This window comes from Scleropages formosus, chromosome 2 (assembly GCF_900964775.1).
Source record: "Scleropages formosus chromosome 2, fSclFor1.1, whole genome shotgun sequence".
Taxonomy (NCBI): domain Eukaryota; kingdom Metazoa; phylum Chordata; class Actinopteri; order Osteoglossiformes; family Osteoglossidae; genus Scleropages; species Scleropages formosus.
This window is the reverse complement of record NC_041807.1, coordinates 33,532,608-33,556,266: the sequence shown is the minus strand read 5'-3', so window position 1 is coordinate 33,556,266 and position 23,659 is coordinate 33,532,608. Positions and strand designations below refer to the sequence as shown.

Genomic DNA, 23,659 nt, shown 5'->3' with positions numbered 1-23,659 from the left:
GATGCGAAAACTCGTTCTCTTTTTTTTTTCTCTCTCCCTCAGAAAGATTAAAGCGGCGGGTAGAAATTCTAAGAAATTGTGGCCAAAACTTACACAAAGGGTTTATGAATAAAACGCGTAACCGTAAGGGGCGGACAAAGAAGAGGGGTGTCCTCGCTCGGACTCTTGCGTTGCGATCGGAGTGTTTCTGGTTCGAATCCCGCCGCTGGCGGACACTCCTCGATCGCATACAGGGAGGAGGGACGGTTCGACGCGGCGTCACAGTCAAACTAAGCGTACAGTAAAGTTCTCGAGCGCTGCACGTGTCACCTGGAGCTACGCGACTCGCAGGCGATCTTACAGTAAGAATCGCGCGGAGGGGGAGGGGGAGACGGTTGCGGGTTCGAGTCCCTCTCCACTAAGAGGAAGCGCGACTCCGCGGCGCGCGTCACTCGGCGCTGAGTGAGGCGCTCGGCAGGAAGCAGCCTTTCCTCCCGGACGCCGCAGCGCTTCCCCCTGCCGCTCAATGCGCCGCTCGGCTCCGAACGCGCTGGTCGCAGCCTGGAGCGAGAAGAAGAAGAAGAAGAAGAAGAAGAATGTCTCCTTGGGAAAGAGTCCTCCTGTGCGTCCAGCTCCTCCTGCACAGTCACTGGAGCGTCCGTGAGCTGCCGTGCGACGCGCTGCACGTCCAACAGGCGTTCCGCTCCCCGAACCGCACCAACAACTTCGTGGTGGACGGCGGCTCCGGGCGCCTCTACCTGGCCGCTGTCAACGCGATCTACCAGCTGGACGCGTCCCTGCGCGTGGAGAGCGAGCAGCCCACGGGGCCCGTGCTGGACAACGTGCTGTGCCACGCGCCGCAGCTGCCCCAGGCGCCCTGCGAGCACCCCAAGAGCCTCACGGACAACTTCAACAAGCTCCTGCAGCTCGACCCCCAGCAGCGGGTGCTGGTCGCGTGCGGCTCCGTGTACCAGGGCTTCTGCGAGCTGCGCAGGATGGAGAACATCTCGCAGATCGCCGTGGAGTTCCCGCCGCCCGGCGCCAAGACCGTGTTCCCCAGCATGCTGAACATCGCGGCGAACGACCCGAACGCCTCCACCGTGGGGCTCGTGTTCAGGAGCCACGGGGGCCACGCCAAGCTGCTGGTGGGGGCCACGTACACGGGCGTGGGCACGCAGTTCTTCCCCAAGAACCACAGCAAGGAGGACCTGAGGTTCGAGAACACCCCGGAGATCGCCATCAGGTCCCTGAACATCAAGGAGCTGCCGAAGCTCTTCACCTACGACATCAACCCGTCGGAGGACAACGTGTTCAAGATCAAGCAAGAGGTGAAGCAGAAGAACAAGCTGAGCTTCGTCCACGCCTTCGTTCAGAAGAGCTACTCGTACATCGCCATCAACAACGACGCCAACTTGGGCCACAAGGAGAGTCAACCCAACAGCATCCTGGCGCGCATCTGCCTGGACGCGGAGAGCCCGCGCCGCGCGAGCGCCGAGAGCAGGAAGCTCACCGAGTCCTACATCCAGATGTTCCTGCAGTGCGGCTCCAACGGGAACATCTACAACCGCCTCGTGTCCGTGTACCCGGCCGAGATCAGCGTGTCGCCGGGCGCCCGGGCTCGCGACCCGCCGCACGCGCAGCCCTACCTCTTCGGGGTCTTCTCCAAAGCAGGCAGACACACTGCGCTGTGCGCCTTCAGGTTCGCCGACATCGAGGAGGCGATCCGCCAGGGCAGGAGGAACTGCTCGAGCTCGTCCAGCAGCGAGGACGTGCAGGTGCTGGACAGCGTCATCCAGGGCTCGGGCGCCGTGTGCGTGCAGAAGGGCAACATCGTGGTGAGTGCGGGGACCGGAGCGCTCGGGGGGAGGGGAGGGGAGGGTAGCGTCCGCTGCCTGAACTTGTAACGGGGGACCAGCGGTGAAACTAGTGAAGTGAGACCAGAGAGAGACCCCCCCCCCCACCTGACTTGTGCTCTGAGTCCTGCCTTCATCTTTTTTGGACCCCGGTACCTGACAAGGTGTTACGCTGTGTACACTGTGCTGTCCTGCACTAGGGCATAATCAGTGATGCAGTGGGCCATAGCGGAGTACAGAGGCAGACAATGCTGCGCTCCGCTAAATCGCGGTGTTCATGGCCACGTAATGTTGTACGGGCATTAATACTGGTATACGGGCTCACATAATTCTGTACGGGGCCATGCTATGGTATTCGAAGACATATAGTGGTGTGTAAGGGTGTGTCATACTCTACAAATACATGTAGTGGTTTACAGGAGCTAAATAATGGACTGTAGGGTCATTCAGTGGTGGTGTATAACAGTGTACAGGGGTGTATAATAGTGCACAGGGCCATATAATGGTGCATAATGGTGTATAACAGTGTACAGGGGTGTATAATAGTGCACAGGGCCATATAATGGTGTATAATAGTATACAGAGGTGCATAATAGTGCACAGGCCATACAGTGGTGTATAATAGTGTATAACAGTGTACAGGGGTGTATAATAGTGCACAGGGCCATATAATGGTGCATAATGGTGTATAACAGTGTACAGGGGTGTATAATAGTGCACAGGGCCATACAGTGGTGCATAATGGTGTATAACAGTGTACAGGGGTGTATAATAGTGCACAGGGCCATACAGTGGTGTATAATAGTGTATAACAGTGTACAGGGGTGTATAATAGTGCACAGGGCCATACAGTGGTGTATAATAGTGTATAACAGTGTACAGGGGTGTATAATAGCGCACAGGGCCATATAATGGTGTATAACAGTATACAGAGGTGCATAATAGTGCACAGGCCATACAGTGGTGTATAATGGTGTATAACAGTGTACAGGGGTGTATAATGGTGCATAATGGTGTATAACAGTGTACAGGGGTTTATAACAGTGTACAGGGGTGTATAATGGTGCATAATGGTGTATAACAGTGTACAGCGGTGTATAATAGTGCACAGGGCCATATAATGGTGCATAATGGTGTATAACAGTGTACAGGGGTGTATAATAGTGCACAGGGCCATACAGTGGTGCATAATGGTGTATAACAGTGTATAGAGGTGCATAATAGTGCACAGGGCCATATAATGGTGTATAATGGTGTATAACAGTGTACAGTAGTGTGTAATAGTGCACAGGGCCATATAATAGTGTACAGGGTGTATAACAGTATACTGGGGTATATAATGGTGCACAGAGGAGTATAACAGTACGCAGGACCATGTGTACTGGGACTGTTTCAGTGAGTCAAAGGGGCAAATTTGTGTCCGCAGGGCATTTGGGTTTCACCGTGTTCGTGTCTTTTAACGGAAGTGTTGCTTCCCACACCTGATGGATGATGAGTCACACTTTTATCTATTTGAGGCATTCCTCACGTCTCGAGCCGTACGCCGCCCCGCCGTTGCACTCGCCAGGTGCCAAAGCGCACGGAGGTTGCGAGAGCTGCACCGGGGTCTCCGGTGTCCGTCGTGATCCGGGTTCGACTCGCCGGAGCTGCGGGGGGCCCCACGGTGCGTGGCGCAACCGTCGCCCTTTTCTTTTCAAAGGTCACGGAGCAGAGGGCAGCCAACACGCTATTCGTGATGTGATTTGTGCTTTGATCCTGTGAAGACATACCAATAATCTGAGGACTTTCTTGGCAATAACAGTCTAGTTGATAAAAATAAATATTTAAAAGCACTTAACTGACAGGTTTGCATCATGCGACAAGAAGGTGACAATGACAAAATGAAAAGTTGAGAGTGGCATGAAAATAAACACAAAAATAAAGCTCCAAATTAGAGTTTCCCGTTTCTGTGATTGTGAGCGAGGTTTTCGGATGTTAGAGGCGAGGATACTTTTGTAGCGCAGAGACGCTGTTGTCGGTGAGCTTTTTCACGTCATATCCTTCAGCTCACTTGGCGTCATCAAACACAAATTTGGCTGCCAGGGATTCGATTCGATTCGATTCATTTTTATAGAGTGCTCTTCTCACACAGTGACACAATTTGTGAAATAGTTGGTAACAAATACTTGATAGGAATGTATATAAAGCACGTGTTGACTTTTTTAGAAGTCATTTCTGGGTCTTTTATCTTCACTCTGATTTTGCTGGAATCATTTCATAACAGCCGGTGAAAACAAGCAAGAAAACGTCTTATGTTTTTTCTGTTCCCCTTTTCGGATGTCATCATCACAGAATCGGGGGAAGAGTTCACTTTGTTGAATACGCTTTACGCTCCCCTAAGCCGAAAGTGTGTCGTACATGACGAACATTTCAAATATACCCTTTGGCTGGTCTGAAGAAATATTTCACGGTAATGACCTCAGAGATAAAGGGAGACGAGCGGCAGATCTCATTCCGACCCAGAGGGATTCACACCTATCCACACACCATGCTTGCCATCTGTCTTATCTGAGCTGACCAGAAGCATAAGAAAAAAATGAGACGCCGGGCTTATTAGGTGACAGGCAAGGCCTGGAAGTGCCAGTATGGGCTCAGAACACGCGGTGATTAGATCATCCTTTGTTTGCGCTAAAACAGAGCTCTAAATCTGAAGTAATAAACATTTCAAGATATTCCCATCCTTGCTCGAGCAGGGGCGCGCATGCGCGGGGACCGCCGTGGACCCGGACGTGTTCATTTTGCGTCCTCATAGACTGCTGTGTCACGCGCGCGCCATCGCGGCAGAAATCGATTTCTTCGGCTTTGCAATGTATAATAAGAGGATGCGCGAGGGAGACGGCAAGATGAGAATATCTCGCGTCCTTTCCGATTCGGAGTCTGTCACGTAGGGCAGCTGCACCATAAAATCCTTTGCGAAAAATCAAAAATGTTTAAACGTGGAGGAAATTTCTGTTCCGCTCTGTCAAATGCCTTTCCAGCAGCACGAAAGACCGTCGGCGCGGGGTTTCAGCCGCCCTCATTCACTCTGTTATATTTACTTCTCAGCGTTTGCAGTCCACGCTAACAGACCCAGCGCGATCGCGATCACGTCCGATGACGTTGGAGCGAATCCTCGGCCATCGCTGCGCAATCTAAACTGAGCAACGGGACAGGTAATGAATCTCGGTCTTGGCCACTTCTAGAAGAACCGAGTTCGACCGCGTGTCAGGTACGGACCCAGAGACTGTTGCCGAGCGTCTGGAATTGGAACGCAGAAAAGTTGCGGCCCTTTCGCGTCCAAATTCCAGTGCGTATCTGTGCAGATGTGAGGATTTGCTGGAGGCCGTCGTCCGTTTTGCTCGTAGGGCCTCTTCTGGGGAAAGGGTGGCCTTGGGAGTGACCCTGTCACCATCAGACAAAGAAGACGAGGACAGTTTATGAGCTGAACCAGTTTCTTTTAATTTCTAACGGGAATCATGACAATTTTAAAGCTTTCATGAATAATTACTGCACTGTATATTCTAGACCATCTGTTAGCCTAACCGATTTTTAACGTTCCCTTCTTTTTCCGTCTGGATGGTGAGCGTTTCGCTCCGTTTGTTGTCAGACTGCGCTTTGAAAAATGCACCTTTTTAATGTGATTTGCTCAATCGCTCGTCTGGCAGCTGACTGTAATGCCTAATTACAGTAGTTCAGCGCCTGCCTTTCTTTTAGGTGCCGTGCCGTCCTTAGATGACGGTCTCCAGCTTCAGCTTCTGTGCCGTGCCTCTAGTGTGTTTGTCCTTTTCCGAGTGGACGACGATGGGAAAATGCGCGTCCTCGCGTTATAAGTCACTGGAGAAACAAGCAGACATTTGTTTTCCTTCCAGTTTTGCTGTGGGCTACACATGTCCGCCTCTGACTAATAAACATTAAGTCAGTCAGTTAGAGAGTCATCTAAAATTAATCTTTGTGTTTTATTGCACGTACCCTTACAATCCTGACATTGTGCGTCTCCTTGGACAATGGAGTCAGTCAAACAGAGAACGATAATCTTTAATCTAAACACGATAATCTAGAAAAAAGAAAGGAAATCTTTGAGGGCAGAATTCTGTTTCAAGCTTAAGGGCGATTTAAAGTGAAAAAGCAGAGGACACGAGGCTCTGGTTTAATGTACATTTACAATAATCTATTGTAAAACAACCCAAGCCTCCTAAAATCTTTCTAAAATAAATATACTCTGCTGGACACACATCTGAAGGTGTCCTGACTTGCAGCACTATGTAGATTATGTGGAAATATCCTCTCCGGGTCCATAACGTGCATTCTAAGATAAACAGGACATGCTTGTTAATAAGGACCGTCACGCCTCTTTACCCTGAGTTATGAGGGGAGGCCTAAATCTGGGTATTTCACTTCCTTTCTGTTTGCCATACCTGTTTCTAACATACAGCTTGTCTCCTGAGCCATGCCAATAGCTGCTTTCTCCCTCTTAATTACAAAAAAAGTCTGCATTTTTGTCACATTTCCCATAGCCTTAATAATCCACGTCCTAAAGTTCACCAGTCACGCGGTTTAACCAACCCAAAAAAGTCATTCCTTACTTTGCACTCAGCATTGAACATAAGTATACATTAGGTGAAGCGAAGGTGTTTTCCCCCAAAGTAGTGGAACAGTTTATTACTCATAGCAATAGTGTACTGTAGGAAACCTATGCTCTTAATACATTTGTAAAGTTAAAGCAACTGTAGAAACCTCACTAAGCGGTAAATGAGGTTAGAGTCACTGTCTTTGGTGTGGCCAATTAATTCTCATCAAGGGAGGGTCTCCTCGGAGCTGTCTTAATGGTGTCAGAGGTGTGATACAAACCAAAGCTTGTCAGCAGCACTGGTGACAACCCTGAAATCAGTGGGCAGGTCTACGGTAATGTGGTGACACTAATGTGGTAAAAGATCCATGAGGGGTGAGTGGTGGATCCTTGTGGAACTGGGCAGCATAGTGATCATAGAAGCATCACTTCATAATGTATTCATTTGTCTGACTTTTTCTCCAAGGCAAGTTACAGTGTTAGATTTGTACACTCGGCTACTTAAAATGATTTACATTTATTTATTTATCAGATGCTTTTCTCCAAAGCGACTTCGACGAACTCTATGTAGTGTTATGAGCCCACGCACCTCCAAGGCGACTTACACTGCTATATACACCACTTACACTGGGTCACTCATCCATACATCAGTGGAGCACACTCTCTCTGTCACTCCTGAACAGCATGTCTTTGGAGTGTGGGAGGAAACCAGAGCACCCGGAGGAAACCCACGCAGACACGGGGAGAACGTGCAAACTCCACACAGACTGAGCAGGGATCAAACCCACACCCTTTAACACAACCCACGCACTGTGAGACAGCAGCGCTACTCGCTGTGCCCCCGTGATTTCTATATTTAAACAGCTGGGTGTTCTCACTACAGCGAGGGCAGGACTCAAGCCAGCGTCCTCTGATTGGAGTTAGTTGTAACCACCAGGCCACCTGCTGGCTCACTTAGACTCCCACTGATGATGTGTTTAGGGTCCCTACGTTCACCGTAGGAGATGATGGTGTTATTCTCCCTTGGGCTGTGGAGCGGAGGTTCCTCAATACATTTAAAGCGGTTAGGTTGAAAAGCAATTAAGTTTAAGCATATCGAAGCGGACCAGTGCAGTACATTTACGTTCTTTCATTTAGTACCAAGAAAAATGGACTGGGTCGCACTGTGTAGATGTGATTTATGCCTTTTGGTATAACTCTGAAATGATTTAAGAAACACTTCAGTGGAAATTCTGAATAATTAGGACATCTGTGGATGTATGGGGCAATTGAAATTGAATGCCAGGCATTATCTCCCAGGCCAAACTTTTTATTTACGTGCCGCGGTGACGCGGACACATTAGTGCCGGAGGCTCTTTGTAACTCTTATCGATGCAACAAATGAAATTTGCATGGAGACGAAGAGAAGAAGAAAGTGATTTGCGTGGTTTCGGAGCTCTTCTGTAATTGGTAGCAGCTGGATTTGAAGCGAACGAGCTGCGCGCTGGGCTCAGGCTCCAGGTATGCAGTGACTCGCTGCTGTGGGGAGAGCGGAGCGCGAAGCCTTACCGTGCTTTTTACCTTCAGAGCGGAACGCCTGGCACTGCTTTAAAAAAAAAATGCCTCCACGAACATGTAAGGCAACCAGGAAGCTGAAGTCAAAGAGCAGCTTACAAAAAAACTGCTTTAAATCTGTCCTCAGGCTTAATTGTCTTCGGTCGTTGTTGACGACCAACAGGAATTCTTTGAGTTTTCCGAAGGAAATCGCCCCGAAACCAAAATACCCTTCGTCGTTTCTCTTCATTGTTCTTCTCTGCCCGTTCAAACCGTTGCACTTTGACAAAAGAAAAGTGCAGTTCATTTTTGCTAGAACAAAGATTCACGCATGGAAGTTGAAAAAGTACCCATGTTTTACCCGCGTTTGACCTGAACACCACCCCCCCTCCCCATGAGCAGGAGTGAAATCACTAATTCAGGTGTTGTATATAATACAGGCATGGAAAGGGAGGGAAAATATATCCAGAAACAGAAAGAGGGAACTAATACTTCCAGAGTAAATAAACAGAAGAACGAAAGCAAGTAAACGGACGAAACGAACAGAACACTGGGGAAAAGTAAGTCGAAAGGTCAGAGGGAGACCGATGTTAACACGAGAATAACAAATAAACGTTCGTATAATCTCCTTGAGGTAAGAACATTCCTTCACGTTACTCGTGTTTTACTCTCAGTCCATTAATAAACAAGATTTGTTTAGAGCTTTGGACTTCGAAGTCTTAAGCTGAAGGGGTGCGAAGACATTTTAATGTCGGCCGCATAATTAAAATAATTAATATATAAATTATACGTGTGCACATTGAGTCTGTGCATGGTGTGTGGTATCCCATTTAAATATTACAAAGTTTTACTCGGGGCCTTATTTACTTGTTTGCATGTTCGTCGATGAACGAACCCAAGTATGTTGCACATTATGATTTTACCTATACATATCTACTCTATATATCGATCTTTTCCCATCTTATTTATTCCCTCCTTCATTATTTATTTGATACCTCATTATTTATTCCATCCCCTGTTATTTATCCCCCCAAAATGAATCATATGTACAGTACGTGTTTATATGTGTGTATGTCTATGTTTTTTTTTTTGTCTACAATATGAGCCATTGGAGGGGGGTGCGGTGGCGCGATGGGTTCGACTGGGTCCTGCTCTCCGGTGGGTCTGGGGTTCGAGTCCCACATGGGGTGCCTTGCGACGGACTGGCATCCCGTCCTGGGTGTGTCCCCTCCCCCTCCGGCCTTGTGCCCTGCGTTGCCGGGTTAGGCTCCAGCTCCCTGCGACCCCACATGGGACAAGCGGTTTCAGATGATGTGTGTGTGTGTGTGTGTATGAGCCATTGGGAACCAAAGCAAAATTCCTATGTCCATGTGCATACTTGGCCAAATAAATCAATTCTGATTCTGATGCTCTGTTCATTGAGGCGAAGCAATTAAAATAAAATTGCAGTAATTTTGCAGTCGATAGCCGAAGGAGGGGTCGGCGTGCTGAGAAAGGACAGCGGCTCCTCCCTTCCTCTCTTTGAGTTTCGCACGCAGGCGTTGATGTGTTCATAATCTGCACGCTGTCTTTTTCCAGCACCATGGTAGATACGAGCAAAATATGGGAAGTTCCCGCTGTAACGTGGCCAATGCTGCCTTTCCTCAGCTCGACCCGTGCCGCCGCCTCCCTGTTTACCACTCTCGGCCCGTGGTTCAGTTCCTGCCCCGTTTTCACAAAGGCCATTGTGCGAATTCCCTCGATGTGCTTGACGCGCCGTGGCGTAGAGTCCCTTCCGCCGCCGAACCGACTTCTGCTAACTCCTGCTTCATCCGTGGAAATCAAGCACCGGCAGAGATGAAAGAACCGGGGCCGCCGGAGCCGGGCCGCTCCGGCAGAAGAAACCTGATATTTTTAGCGTGGCCCTAACAGCCGTCCATTGACGGTAGGCCGAAGGCGCCCTTTCTGATAAGCGTGGGGGAGCGGAGGAGAGCGGCCGCGCGCGGGAAGCTTTTTCTCAATCCGCATCTCGCCAGTCCTCCCGCGGAACACGTAGACAATCCAGCGGCTCCTGACTCAGTGCGGTCCGCTGGAGGTCGGCCAAGCCCTCCGCCTCCGATTCATTGTTTTACTTCGCGTCCCTCCATCGCGGCGCCCAACAGAGCAGAAACAAATGTTGCTTCCGCGTACCGCGATCCGGCTCAAAACGCGAGGCGGAGACGGCAAATCGCGTCAAAGTTGAAGCTGCCCCATTAAACTGCTCCATAAACCTAGTTTATAAGTGCGAAAGTGTTAAAGGTGAACGTTGCCAAATGCGGTATGTTTACATGTACGCTTTTCTCCAAAGCTACCGAGAGCGCGAAGCTGCTCGGGGCGGTCGGTTGGGCCGATTTTACGGCATCGCCGGAAAGCGCGAGTCCACCTGGACGCCGGCGCTCGTACGGGACGAGCCGGGCAGAGGAGGGAAAGAGCGAAGGTCAAAGCGACGGCCAAGCGGCCCACATCTCTGGGAACTGCTGCAGAGGAGCTGAAGATCATGCGGTGACTCATTTCCTCATCGAGCTCGTGAACCAAATGCCTCGTGAAAACAAAGTAGTTTCCAGCAGCTGCTGGCTTCCTCGCGCTTTTCTCCGGTTCCACGCTGTGTTCTTGTTCGGCTTGTCCCCCCACACCCGCCGTGTCCCGAGCGTCTTCGGGAAACTCACGGCCCACCTGTCGTGCTCTTTGTCGTCCGCAGCTGCAGCCCGAACAGCTGGACTGCGGCGCCGCTCACCTGCAGCACCCGCTCGCCCTGCGCAGACCGCTGGCGGCCGCCCCGCTCTTCGAGTCCGTGGGGCTCAGCTCCGTGGCCGTGGACGACGTCCACAATCGCACCGTGGTCTTCTTGGGCACCGGCGGCGGCCGACTGCGCAAGGTAAGGCGGCAGGGGATGGTGGAGGTGGTCAGAGCTCACACCTGTCCGGCGTAACGCTGACATCGTGCCGACCTACGCACCACACTTCCCCTCCGAAACCGGGCACGATTCAATAGGCTAGTCGGCTCTTCTTTGGAAGTTGTCTCAGCTTAAAAATGCATTTTTCCTTCAAGCGCGTTTCATTTAACTAATAAAATATGGAAGCAGGAGCTTTAACCACGAGAAAAAACAGCTCCGCCGGTCAGGGGGGAGCCCACGCTTCGGTCGGAGGAGCTGCCCGACCTCTTTTAATAAGCACTGTTTCTCAGCGCATCTGTGGAATCCGTTACTCTTAAAGCAAAGAGGCTTTGAAACCCTCATCAATTTTTAATATTTGGGTTTGAGCTGCACGTACAGTAAGCGATATTGTACAGTAGCCTTGAGTGCGTACGATTCATTCGCACGCGGAGTCACGACCGCGGGGCCGTATCTCGTCGTCTCCTACGTGACGTCGCGAGCTGTAGGAGATGCGGGCTACGGTGACCCGGACCCATTAGCGCCGGGGCCGCTCGCGCTCGAAGCTCCGGAAACATCTGCCAGACGAGCGACGGAGCGCTGCCCTTTCATTCGGTCTCCCGCTCAGGTTCTTCGGCTCAAATTCTCGCAGAAGCTGCAGCCGCTGTTTTAAGCATCCCGTGAATAATTTAAAGCGCGGTGCAGAGATATTAGTGCTTTACACAACGTGAAAATGTGTGAACTCCAAGAACTCTGCTTCTCAACATCATGTTGCAAACCTGCCAACGGCTTCAGGGACTTGGCGTTCGCACGTACGCGCCTACCCGCCTCTATCTTAAATATACGCGTGCGCTGTACGAGCGAGCACGTGTTTACGTAGAGATCCCAAGGGCATGGCGCTTTGCCGCTGCTCTGGTGGCGCTTCGTGCTTGAACCCGACGGGTGGTCGCGGAGGTTTGCTGTGAGATAGAGCTCCACCCCAGATCCTTCGCCGTCTGCGTCGGCTGCACCCTCCGTGCCCACCTAGATACCGGAAAGACACGACGTGCTCCAATCCGCATTTTTTCAAAGTCAGCTGCTCTCTTGACGCCGTGCCGCGCGGGAGGGTTGGCGCCCGTCGCGGCCGCCGCGTGTCGCTCCCTCCGGTAACCCGCGGGCTCCCGACACGTCTCCGGGCCGCCGCTCCACCGGCGTAGCCCGACATCCAGCGGCAGAACGGCGCGAGAGTGCTCTTTGCCCCGTGGACGACGTAGCGGAGGCTCGAGCCGCTCGAACCCCACGGGAGCCTTTCGGCGAGCTTTTCTACGACCACCCGCCGTCTCGTAATCGCCGCCGTGGCGTAAACGGCGAGGTTCTTCAAAAGATCCGTCTCCTTATCTCCTTCCTCTCGTCACCTGGCGTGACCTGTCAGAAAGAAGGACACTTTGATAAGGCAGAGCACCCCCTCCCCTCCCCCACTGACAGCTGCTGCTTTCCCACATAGATATCATTCACCTGTGTCTCGGTGGGGGGGCACAATGGGCCGTCCGCGAGCAGGTGTTTGCTCTGCCTTTCTGTTTCCTGGGATCTCTGTCTCCGCTGAAGGCCCTTCCAAGTTCCACAGGTGTGGTTTGCGCTGCTCCTTTGTTTGCCCAGAGACAAAGCGCAGCAGGATGCTCGGCAGCGCCCGGCTGTTTGCTTTCCGGCCTGCGATGCGCTATAGCAACAAGCGAATGGTCGACTGAACTTACGTGGTGTATTTCAAACCAAAGTTTATATAAAGGTGTGACCTTTATTTAAGTAAAGGAGTATCTGCAAGACTCAGAGGAACCTCTTAGAGAAGCGTTATTGCGGATGCCTTTTGACTTGCCGTCATCTGAACACGCGGAAGCTGCGGAAAACGGAGCCGCGTGGGTTCGAAAGAGCCGAAAACAATACTTGGCGCTTCGGGAAAGTCAATCGAAGCTCTCGACAAAAGTTTGTTCCTGAAGCGCGTTTGTGCATCTCTGCACGTCAGATGACGGGAGAAAGTGTTCGTACTGCAATCTGACCCGCGTTCTCATCAAGCCCCGCGAAAGCCTCGTGAACCAAAGACGTGTTTGATTTACACCACGGCAAGCGAAAGCACACAGGATGTGTGGGCAAACAGGAAGCAGGATGCTCTCGAACCATGAACGCGGGGTGCCGTTCCACAGCGCTTTGCTTTTATGCTCACTCGGTGTTAGGGTTATAGGATGAAAATGCCTTAATAGAGGACAGTTTTTCATTTTTTTCTGATCTAATAGGGTGGCATAGTGGTGCGGGGGGGTCGTGCCGGCGCCTCGCGGCTCCAGGGTTTGAATCCGGCTGGTAACCTGAGTTCTCCCTGTTTCTGTCCAGGTGCTCTGGTTTCCTCCTTCAATTAACGGCAGACTGCGTTGCTCATAGTGTGAGCGTGTGTGTGTGTGTGTGTGTGTGTGTGTGTGTGTGTGTGTGTGTGTGAGAGAGAGAGAGAAAGAGAGAGAGTTCCCTGTGATTGACTGGCATCCTGTCCATATTGTACCCTCCAGGATCGGTTCCGGAGCACCCCAGCCCTGCGCCTGGCAAATAGTTATAGATAAGGGGAAGAAAACATGGGGAAACTGATGAAAAATCAGCGGGCGAAACTTTGCCTCAGGAGAAAATCGCTGAAGGCGTGAAAACCGGGCTTTTGCGCGCATCAAGGTTCCTTGTCCCAGTCTTCTATCGGGGCTCTACAGAAGGGAACTGGGAACAATCTGTTTTAATTAAGAGCCACGCTGGCTTTTCAAAAAAACGTTTCGCGTTACTTCACGGAGCCCTGAGCGGCTACAGAAACACGCTGTTAATTTTCACACTGTTTCTAACAGCTCAACCTTCTGCCAGACCTCTCCGTGGCCAACCAGAGGTCTTTGAAAGTGGCCGCCGGGGAGCCCGTCCACCACATCATGACGTTTGACCCCAGCGACCGGGACTACCTTTACCTCATGACTTCTAACCACGTACGTAGGATCTCGCCCGAGCGCATCCGCTTCCCCCTGGAGCGACGGATTTGGGCTCTCATGCAAATTGACTCTCTTCCGCTCGTTCAGCACCCCCCCCCACCCTCCCCGCTTTACGAGACAAAAGCCGCGGGAGTTCATTTTGACTGACTGCTGTGTGTTGACAAGCTGTTGATGCTGCCCCTCATTTGCATTCCGCATTTACTTATTGAATGTTCAAGGCGCTTTTAACTCAGGCATCCACAAGCAGAGACAAGGGGACTCGGCGACATGATGTAATCTTGATGTAAGAATGTACGAAACGTCTTAAAAATAGCGCCCTATTCTCGCGAAATCGCGGTGGCTGAATAATCACAAAGAACCCGAAATCAGCAATAAAAAGGCAGAACCGCAATCCTGCAGGTGCACCGTGATCCCCGATAACGCGTCGCGTTAAAAACGAGGCCGTACAGCTGGATTAATTACGGCTTCTGCTCTAACCGACATGTAACCTTGGGGGGGGAAGAAAAAAAAAAAAAAAAACCCCACTTCGCTCTATACATGCGATCCTGTCTTTTATATTGAGCATTAAACCGTTTAGTTTTGCTCTCTTAGGTTGTTCCCCCGAAAATGATCTCAGTTATTCCGTTTGCGAGCTGCGTGTAGGAACGCCTCGCCTCTCGGCGCAGTTTGCGAGAACAGCAAGTTCAGGAAACTGCGACATTAATTATTTCACGAATTTCAAACCGACTTCACGCAAAAGCGTGTTTCGGTTCAGAACGCTGTCGGTGAAAAACTGAAAGCCGTTTGAAACGGATGCGGAGATTCGCGACAAGATGGCACGAACAATCGCTGCTGACAAATTATTGATCGTGCTCCATAAACATCATGAGATTAGTGGTGAACGGAGGCCGCTATTAGGCAGGGCGGCGGTCTCACCGGGATCCCCCCCAAAACCACTTTATTTATTCCGCACAGAGGAGCTTTGCTCGGTGGTTCTGGGACCCCCACGAGAAACGTCGGCGGTCAAGAAACACCCTCCGCATCTTTCACGATCTGCTCTCAGAACCGCCGATGCGCTCATTTGTTACAACGCGGTCGGTCATGAGCAAAGCGGTACATTCCAAATTCCCTTTTATCCTTTTTTAACTTCAAAACGAATTATAAAGCCGTATATGGATTTTTCTCGCATCTTATTTGTCAATACTTTCAAATGAAAATGCTGGCATTTGATCTTCTGGAGCTCTGAAGGCGTTTGTGTGCGGATGGTGATCGTCTCTGCTCGCGCTGACGCGCTGCCTTGTGCTCCCCGTCCAGCTCCTGAGGGTGAAGGTGTCCAAGTGCGACCAGTACGGCGGCTGCAGGGAGTGCCTGAGTGCCGGCGACGCTCACTGCGGCTGGTGCACGTTGCAGAGCAGGTGAGCTCCATCGCTCGGCCGTCGCGCTCCAGCAGCTCGGAACGCGTCGTCTGTCCGTCGACCCCTAAACCGCCCACCTTCAGACGGCGTCTTTCCCCTCGAGAGTCTGCATGTTCTCGACTTCCGATGAGACGCGGCGGAAAGAGCGCCCTCTGTTCCTCGGAGCTGCTGAATCCATTCCGGCATTCGACAAGGTTCTCAAAACGCATCTCTTCCCGACCCGTTTCCCTCCCAGGCTCCTGACGGTTGCTGAAATTCATCCAGCAACTCCTGTGACTTTTACCTTTGCGTTTTGCTCTTCACGCATCACTTCCACAGGTGCGCGCTGGGAAAGCGGCGTCGTCCAAGCGACACGCCGCGCTTTAGAAATCGCCTGTTTGTATGTAAGCCATCTGTAAGTTGTGAAATGCACATTTGTTCGCCCTGAATTGCATGTCGCTTTGGAGAAAAGCGTCTGCCAAATGCATCAGTGTAGCTGTAGATGTGTTAGTTCAGTCCTCGGGCTCCTCTTTCATTCATCCGACATGCATTTCATTCATGCGACGCCCCTTTCGCTGCCGTCCAGCCTTGAATCCCCTCTCTGTGAGGCAGCCTGCGGACCTCTTTGCTCTCCAGCCTGTCGGCCCTTCTCTCTCTTATCCAGCATGACGTGTTGCCGTCATCCAGGCTGTTGACCTCTCTTGTCTGGCTCGTAGACCCGCTTCTCTCGTCCATTGCGCGCGCCCACTTTCTTCTCTTCCTCGCGTCTGTTACGGAGATCATTTTAGCCCATCTCAGCCCCCGGCACTTTTCGGCGATCTTTCGCCGCCCCACCTCGGATGTTTCCGGAGAGTCGGTTTATTTACCGGAGCGGCGCGGAGAAATCTCGCCGGCGGGGCGAACGGGCCGAGCTCTCGCCGCGAGGCGGGGAGCGGGCGTGCGAGTTTCACCGCGAAGATTGGAGGTCCTCCAAAGCGCGCTCCGTGCTGCGGAGTTGGCACCGTGTCCAGGCTCGCCTTTGTCAGGCTCTCACAAAGACACGCTCATGAGTAAGAGATCACACTAGCTCCCTTTGAGGAGGAAATGTCAGATTCGGGCTCAAATCCTTCTGGGCTGAAGTCATAAATATGTGGCTTCCAGTTGCGCGGTTGGTCACGGTCGGTGGGTGGGAGGGTGGCTGCGGCAGCGCCGGGGGCCAGGAAATGTGGCTTTATGGGAGGCCCTTCGAAAGAAGCGAAACGTCTCGGGGCCGAGCGGCGGACCGTCTGCCCGAGGACGCCCTCTTTCATCACTTCCGAGAAGCACCGCGATTACTGCGATTTCGCATGTAGGAGATACGCGGCTGTCTGCGCGTGTGGGCGGAAGACGGTTTCTCACCGTTTCAAAGTGTCGGTGCCTTACCAGCCGCGGACGTCGACGAGAAAAGAGCTGCGCGTCTGCTTTTTCACGTTACTTTTTTTCTTCTGCCTCGAGTGACCGACCGGGCCGAGCCGCCCGGACGCTCGCCGTCCTGGCGTCGTTTTTCTCGGGGCGAAGCCTCGAAATCCCCGGCGCCGAGTTTCGCGCACGGGGAGGGGGGCGCAGACGGGTGCTGACGGCTCAGTGAGTCACGGTCACAGCGGGGTTCGCCGGCCTATCCCCCCACCCCCAGCTCCCAGCTCCCCTCGCTGCCCGTAGAGGAAGCCCAGACTAATGATTGGCGCTATTCTCGGGTCGCCGCTGACCTCCTGACCTCCACGGTCCCTCGCTCTTCTCCGAAGACATCAGAGCAGCAACAAAAAGTGCGGGGTCAGTGCGCGGGAGCTTTCTGCTTTCTGCGAACGTCCTCAGAAACGCTCGTATTTCCCTTTCCCGGGGTAAATAACGCCACTGGCAGACACTTTAAATGGAGCTGCGAGTGAAATGTTTCCACATAGTCCACCTACTTCAGTAACATAAGGACACGGCGTCCTTGGTAATTTACTGCAGTCGGGAATGAGGTGCTGTGGGGAGTCGAGTGGCCTGTTATGATTTTTTTTTACTGGCGAACAGTGGTAAAAATAACTGCCCACCCAGCGTGGTAGCTCTCTAATCCACTTAAATGCTCTCTGCACCGGAGGGGATCTACATTACGGGAACACGTGTGGAAGGAGACGGAGGCCGGCACGCCGCAGGCGCTGATATATTTGTTGACGGTGGGCTCCCCGCGTGACCTGCCGAACGTCGGGTCCGGAACGACGGTCGTTCGAACAGCTGCCGTGGCACGGACGCGCAAGGCACGCGGGGCCGCGTGGCGGAAGGGGAAGAAAGGAAAGCGCGCGAGGTGTTGTCGGGTGACCTTGAGAGAAGGAGGCGTGCGCCAGATCCGCTGCGAGGGGCCCGGGCCGCGCGTGCGCGCTGCGGAATCATCCTCGTTAACCCCCGAACTCCGACCCCTCCTCTCGCCCCCAGGTGCTCCATCCGGAAGGAGTGCGGCTCCCAGCTCGCGCACTCCTGGATCGGAGTCGGCGAGGGACCCCAGCGGTGTCCTTCCATGACCATCACCCCGCCGGACATCAGCATCGCCTCGGACGTGGAGGTACGTTCGCGCGCCGCGGTTTTCGTCCCCGCTGTACCTCCGGCTCCCCTCTCCGAGCGGCCCGGCCTCGGCTCGGCTCGCGATGCGGGAGCCGCAGCCGTTCGGCTGCGAAAAGTTACAAGTCTACCATGAAAAGGTTTTACAGGCCGATTCGAGTTCATAAAAACGATGTATGTTTCCTTAACTGCATTTGCGCCCCCGAATAAAGTGCGGAATGAATCACAAAGTACAAAAGCAGACAAAAAGGCCGTTGCCCTTCAAGGGTTGGCAGTAATGTAGTGGCTGCTTTACTGCTGGCTGGACCTCCTGCTGCAGTACCCCCTAATGAAGCAAGGTACTTACCCCAAATTGATATAGTACAAATTACCCAGCCGGGTAAATAGATACGTATAGCTTAGTTTATAAACCTACCCTTTAAGTAGCTTTGGAGAAGAAGTGTTACATGGATGTATAATGTTGTACATCCATGCAATAGATACGTATATGGATATATAATAAAAATCACTCGCCTCATTTTTTTGGTTAGGAGCTCTAATTACGCAGGAGACAAGAAATCATTTTGCAGCGATGGATCGGCGCTCAGATTTTGAGGGTCACCAACAGTTCTCTTTGTCGCTCCCTGAATGGACTTTCCACCCCCACCGTGACATGCGTGGCGCTGCGTCGGGTCCCCGATTAATTATTACCTGCGGATATGACTTTAACATGCGTGCGGCTCATTGTAGGGGGGCGTCGAAGGTTCGGGGAGGGCGCCCGGGTCACGCCCGCTCACAGGGGTCCTCGGGACTCCTCCAAGAGCAACAGGAAGCGAGCTCCCGCTCCGTTCTCCCCGCTCGCTCACACAGGAAGCGGGCGTGACTGTCAGGAAGTGGTTCTGCGCGGCTCGGGCCTCGCGCCTCGTCGCGGCACGCCGATTTCCTTTCGAGGATGGCGAGCGTCGCGTTTAGCCGCTTTCCTTTCCGCCCGTCGGGCCTGCTTGCCTCCGTCGCTCTCAGAACAAACGGAGGCACTTGCAGGTCAGGGAGCTTTATGGCTCCACTATATCCCACTCATGTCCTTTACGCTTGAGTGAACTCTGTGGCCTCCTAAACGACAGGGCGCTATATCTTTTACGCTTCAAAGGTCCCCGTCACACCTTTCGAAGCAGCGGGCGGCGTTCGGGTGCAAATGGGAAAGACGGACTGTGTGAAGTTTAGATGCCGCGCGATGACGCTTCCACCCCCCCCCACCCCACCCCGTTGCAGAACCTCGGCATCCTGATCAACGGCAGCGTCCCGGACCTGCAAGGCTTCGCGGTGGAGTGCGACTACGGCCCGAGCGGCGCCACGGCCGCCACCGTGCACTCCAACGGCATTTCCGTCCAGATCCAGACCTGCTCTCTGCTTCCCCGAGTCAACTTCCCCAGGATCCCCGTCGGCAAGGGTAGGGGGGCGCCGTGCTCCAGCGGGGGCTTCTCGCCGCTGTGTCGTTCGCACGTCACACGGTACGGAGGGGGGGGGGGGCAGAGATTCGCAAATAGCTGCTAAATATATCTGCGGAGAAATGAACTGGAAATTTGTGGAATTCCAGGCTGAAACTGCGAAGGACGGATCTATAAATGGCTCGTAAAGCCCCGAGATCCGCAGGCGTTTTAATTCCCGGCCATTCATGCGATTCCGCTCGTATATCTGTTTTATCTCGGTGTCCCCCGCGCTCCGAGTCCGCTCAAGGTCTTCGGGCTCTCCTGCTGTGACACCGGGGACCTGCGGCGCGTAAATCTGCCCCGATTCGGTGCCTCGAGACAGGCGTGTTCCGATTTGTACGGCGTGACCCCGCTCCATGTATGTGACTGCAGTCCGTGCTTCCTCTGCCCCGTTCCAGATCACGTGACCGTAGCCGTGAGCGTCAAGGTGGACGGCGTGCCCGTCGTATCCGGAAGTTTCACTCTGTACGACTGCGAGAAGACGGGCACGGTGCACCCGAAGATGGAGTAAGTCCCCCGGGCCTCTGGGGAAGGACACGCGCTCTCTGCTCCGGTGTTCAGGTCGTGACCCGCCCGCCTGCCCCCCTGCCTGGACTGCGGTCATTCTCAGCTGCTTGGTGTGTCAGTCTCACGAGTTCACTGCGAGGTCTGTGTCATTTCTCTTTGCAAGAAGAAGAAGCCGAGGGGGGGAGCGTCCGCGCGAGCGCCGCCGTGCACGCGGCTCGGCGGCTGCAAGGAATGTTTATTCGCACCTCTCGCTGCCGGGAACGTCTCTCGTTCCGAAGCTTCGTCTGCACGGCTGCGGAGCGGGAAATGAGGGAAAAAAACCTTTACTGATGATATTTTGCACGAGAAGGCTTCTCTAAGCTGCTGGTAGTGTAGGTGGTGCGGCGGTTAACACCTCTGCCTTTGGGCTGGAGGGATTCCGGTTCAGCTCGCCTGCCTGTTGCAGGACCCTCGATGCGGTAAAAGTTACCGCTCCATATGTAGGGGTAGTTGCCGGTCGCTTGGCTTCATGGGAAGTTTTGGAGAAAAGCATCAGCTCAATGAACAGGTGTAGCTCAATGCCAACCGTCTAAGGTCTGCGTCCAGCTTCTTTGCGCTTGCGGAGATGCGTCGTGTCTTCGTTTTTACCTAAATTGCTCTTCGGCGCACTTCCTGTGCGCTGCCGCTCTTTTTCCGAACGCGCTCGCGGTTGGTTCTGCACGCAGCTGAAAGTGCCAGCCGCCCATTAGCCATCAGTTTGAAGGTGTGAACAGTGGTTGTTTTTGTAGCAAGTGTCACTTTGCAGGAAATGTCTGCAAATTAATGTATGGCTCGTGAAGCAAAGAAACGACCTTATGGGTGTAACGCGTGTGTCGTGGATCCTCAAGCTGCTGCAGTGACGTCTTCTTGTTTATATTATAGTGCCGATAGAGCCAGAGCCAGAGCCGGGGCCAGTGTTCCCAGGACTGTTTTTGTTCGAATCCCTCCCCCACTTTAATGCCCCCGCGTCTTTTTCGAGGATGGTGAGTGTAGTTTCCATGAGGTGAGGAGATAATGGCAAACAGACGGGCGCATTCCACAGCGCGTGCAGCGTCAGCGAATCGGCGCGGCGCGACGGCTTTCGGGCCCGCCGAGCCCAACGGGGCCTGGTCCGGCGGCGCGGCGAGATGCGGAACCTTAACGCTAACGGCTCTCGGAGAGCGAGAGAGCACCTGGTTCCGATCACCGTGGCACCCTGGGGTTCCTGGCCGGCACTTTTGATACTTGTCGCCCGAAACATGTCCACCTCACCGCGGGTCTTTATTGCCTCTCGCCGAAAGGCTGCTAAGGGGGGGTGCGGTGGCACGGCGGGTTTGGCCGGGTCCTGCTCTCTGGTGGGTCTGGGGTTTGAGTCCCGCTTGGGCTGCCTTGTGATGAACTGGCGTCCCATCCTGGGCGTGTCCCCCCAGCCCCCTGCGCTGCCGCGTTAGGCTCCGACTCGCTGCGACCCTGCCTGAGACAAGCGGTGTGTGTGTGTGTGTGTGTGTGTGTGTGTGTGAATGGCTGCTGCTGGAACATCTCGGACGCGAGCTGGGCAGGATGGCATTAAAAATGTGGTGAGACGCCACAACTTTTATTGTTCTGCAGCCGCAGGAGGGAAAGGAGCTTTGGTGAAACTCCGCTCGCGGTTGTTTCCGGAGCCTAGCTTGGGCCTCAGCCCGGCGCTTTCTCCGGGAGTCGCGCATCCCCATTTGACCTCCGGTGTGTCCGTGCTCTTGTTCCAGGTGTAACAGCTGTTTGGGCACCAGGTGGAAGTGCTACTGGGACCAGGAAAAGAACAGCTGCCTCTTCAGCAAAAACACTTCCGAAGACTTAATACCCGGGGTCAGCGTGAGTCCACAGCGTCTCTCCGGCAACCAGGAACCGAATACAAACGAGCTCAGGCAGAGATTAATAACTGCAGTTTTACAAAAGCTCTCCTTGGTGCAGCAGGTGGCGTAGCGGTTAAAGCTTCCACTTCCCACTTGAAGGATCCGGGTCTGAATCCCAGCTCCTTCTGTAGTACCCGTGTTGCTTACCCTGAACCGATACGGTAAAAGTTGCCCAACCGCAAAAACAGGTAAATTACCGTACGTTGCTTTGTAGAAAAGCATCAGCTAAAGGAGTCATGTAAATATATTGTCCTGCACAATAAGAAATGCCGTGAAAACTTTTAAGAAGTGATGCCCAGTTTTTTTTTTTTTTTTTTTTATTCCCACCAAGTGCGGACCGTTGCATAATGCCGTTCATCAACTCGAAGTCTCTGTGGCCCCTATGGGTCGTGAAAAAACTGTCCACAGCATTATCGTCTCCGTGCATCTGCTAATGGACAATGACCCGTGTGCATAACGCAGGCCGACGAGCAGACAGTGTTCTGGGACTGCCACGAGCATCCCAAATGCACGACCCCCAGGGGTGACCATCGCTCTGAACATTAGGAGCGCAGTAATTTTATTATATGTTCCTGGGAGGACAGGCTCGGTCCACAGAGAGCTCGTGTGTTTCTTGGTTTTCATTCCAGCCATTTCACTTAATTACAGTATTAGCACAAACACCGTCTCGAATTAGATGGATAATTAGGATAATCAGATTTTTTTTTTTCTCCATATTTTGCAGTATAAACACAGTGAGAGTGTTGATGTGAAGGAGTAGGGCTGACCTAAAACAAACATTTATGCAGCTCAATAAAAGACTAATTGAACCAATAAGAAATACAAATTGAGGCTGTTTCACACCCCAGTCTGCACCGAGACCTGACATATTCTGACTGTAAAATAACAAATTCGCTCTTTTAGTTCCATTTAGACAAAAACGTACGTGTGACCCACTTTGCAACACTGTTTGTTTAATTGGGAAACTTTTGATGAGAGTCAATATGGAGGTTGAAATATTAATAATAATCTCATATTGAAACAAGACAAGCGGTGAATGATCTATGGTGAAATTCCTGAATTACCCTGACTTTGACTTCTCTGCAGGTGGTTTGCTATTTATGCTTTGCTATTACTCTCGGTGGGTGGGTGGTGGCACAGTGGTGCAGTGGATTTGACCAGGTCCTGCTCTCTGGTGGGTCTGGGGTTCGAGTCCTGCTTGGAGCGTCTTGTAACGGGCTGGCATCCTGTCCTGGGTGCGGCCCCTCCCCCTCCAACCTTATGGCCTGCCTGTGTTGCCCTCCCTGCAACCCTGTATGGGACAGGTGGTTTCACATGGTGTGTGTGTGTGAGATGTGTATTACTCTCAGTGATGGACTTAAGCATGAAAGTGAGTAGTGCTGAAAGCTTTGTGTATCTGCAATTAGTGGCTTCATCTTGCAGATATAGTTTCTTAACCCGAATGTTATATCTTTGCATTTTTCATCCAGACTGTCGAGTCCTGCCCAGTCATGCAATCTTCTGAAATTCCCCCATCGCCCTCCGGTCGCTCTCAGGACATCGTCGTCTCCCTCCTCAACGTTAATGAGGTATGGAAACTCATGGAGGGGCAAGGAGGTGAAATTCTTTTCGGGGGAATTTATGACCAGCAGGTGGCGTAGTGGTTAGCTCTGTCGCATTGAAATCTCAAGGTTCCTGGTTCGAATCCCCACTTCTGCTCTAGAACCCTTAGGCAAAGTGCCTACACTGCGGTCCAGTAAGAATATTCTGCTCTATTAATGGCTAAATGATTGTAAAGTTGTCTCCCTGGTGTCAGTTAAATCAAAGTGAATGATAATAAGGAAATACTGTAATTATCTACCTTTGTTGTATTGGTCCATCACGCTTTATGTTTACAGTCGGGAGGAAATGTGTTTGAAATAATTATCTTCCACCTCCACTGTAGCCCCCCCCCCCCCCCCCCCCCCCCCCATTGGTGTCTGGATGGTACTTCTGAGACCTGTCAGACACAGCAGAGATGTGATCTCAGTGTTCTGCTCTTAGAATAACCTCAGATTCCTTTCCACTGTACCGG

At 52.5% G+C, this 23,659-nt stretch overlaps 1 protein-coding gene across 3 annotated transcripts in view; it reads left to right on the top strand.

Annotated features, from left to right (window-relative positions):
• plxnd1 (plexin D1) overlaps positions 1-23,659 on the top strand; it is a 53,102-nt gene continuing 29,443 nt past the window's right edge. The window contains exons 1-9 of one of the 3 annotated variants that reach the window (XM_029249804.1): positions 1-1,814; positions 10,667-10,843; positions 13,684-13,815; positions 15,112-15,212; positions 17,622-17,748; positions 18,993-19,170; positions 19,609-19,717; positions 21,460-21,565; positions 23,076-23,174. In XM_029249804.1, coding sequence (XP_029105637.1) covers positions 576-1,814; positions 10,667-10,843; positions 13,684-13,815; positions 15,112-15,212; positions 17,622-17,748; positions 18,993-19,170; positions 19,609-19,717; positions 21,460-21,565; positions 23,076-23,174 — 2,268 coding nt within the window. In that variant the 5' untranslated portion in view covers positions 1-575. The remainder of the gene's footprint in view (positions 1,815-10,666; positions 10,844-13,683; positions 13,816-15,111; positions 15,213-17,621; positions 17,749-18,992; positions 19,171-19,608; positions 19,718-21,459; positions 21,566-23,075; positions 23,175-23,659) is intronic. The other 2 variants (XM_029249806.1, XM_029249807.1) reach the window with 2 other exon arrangements.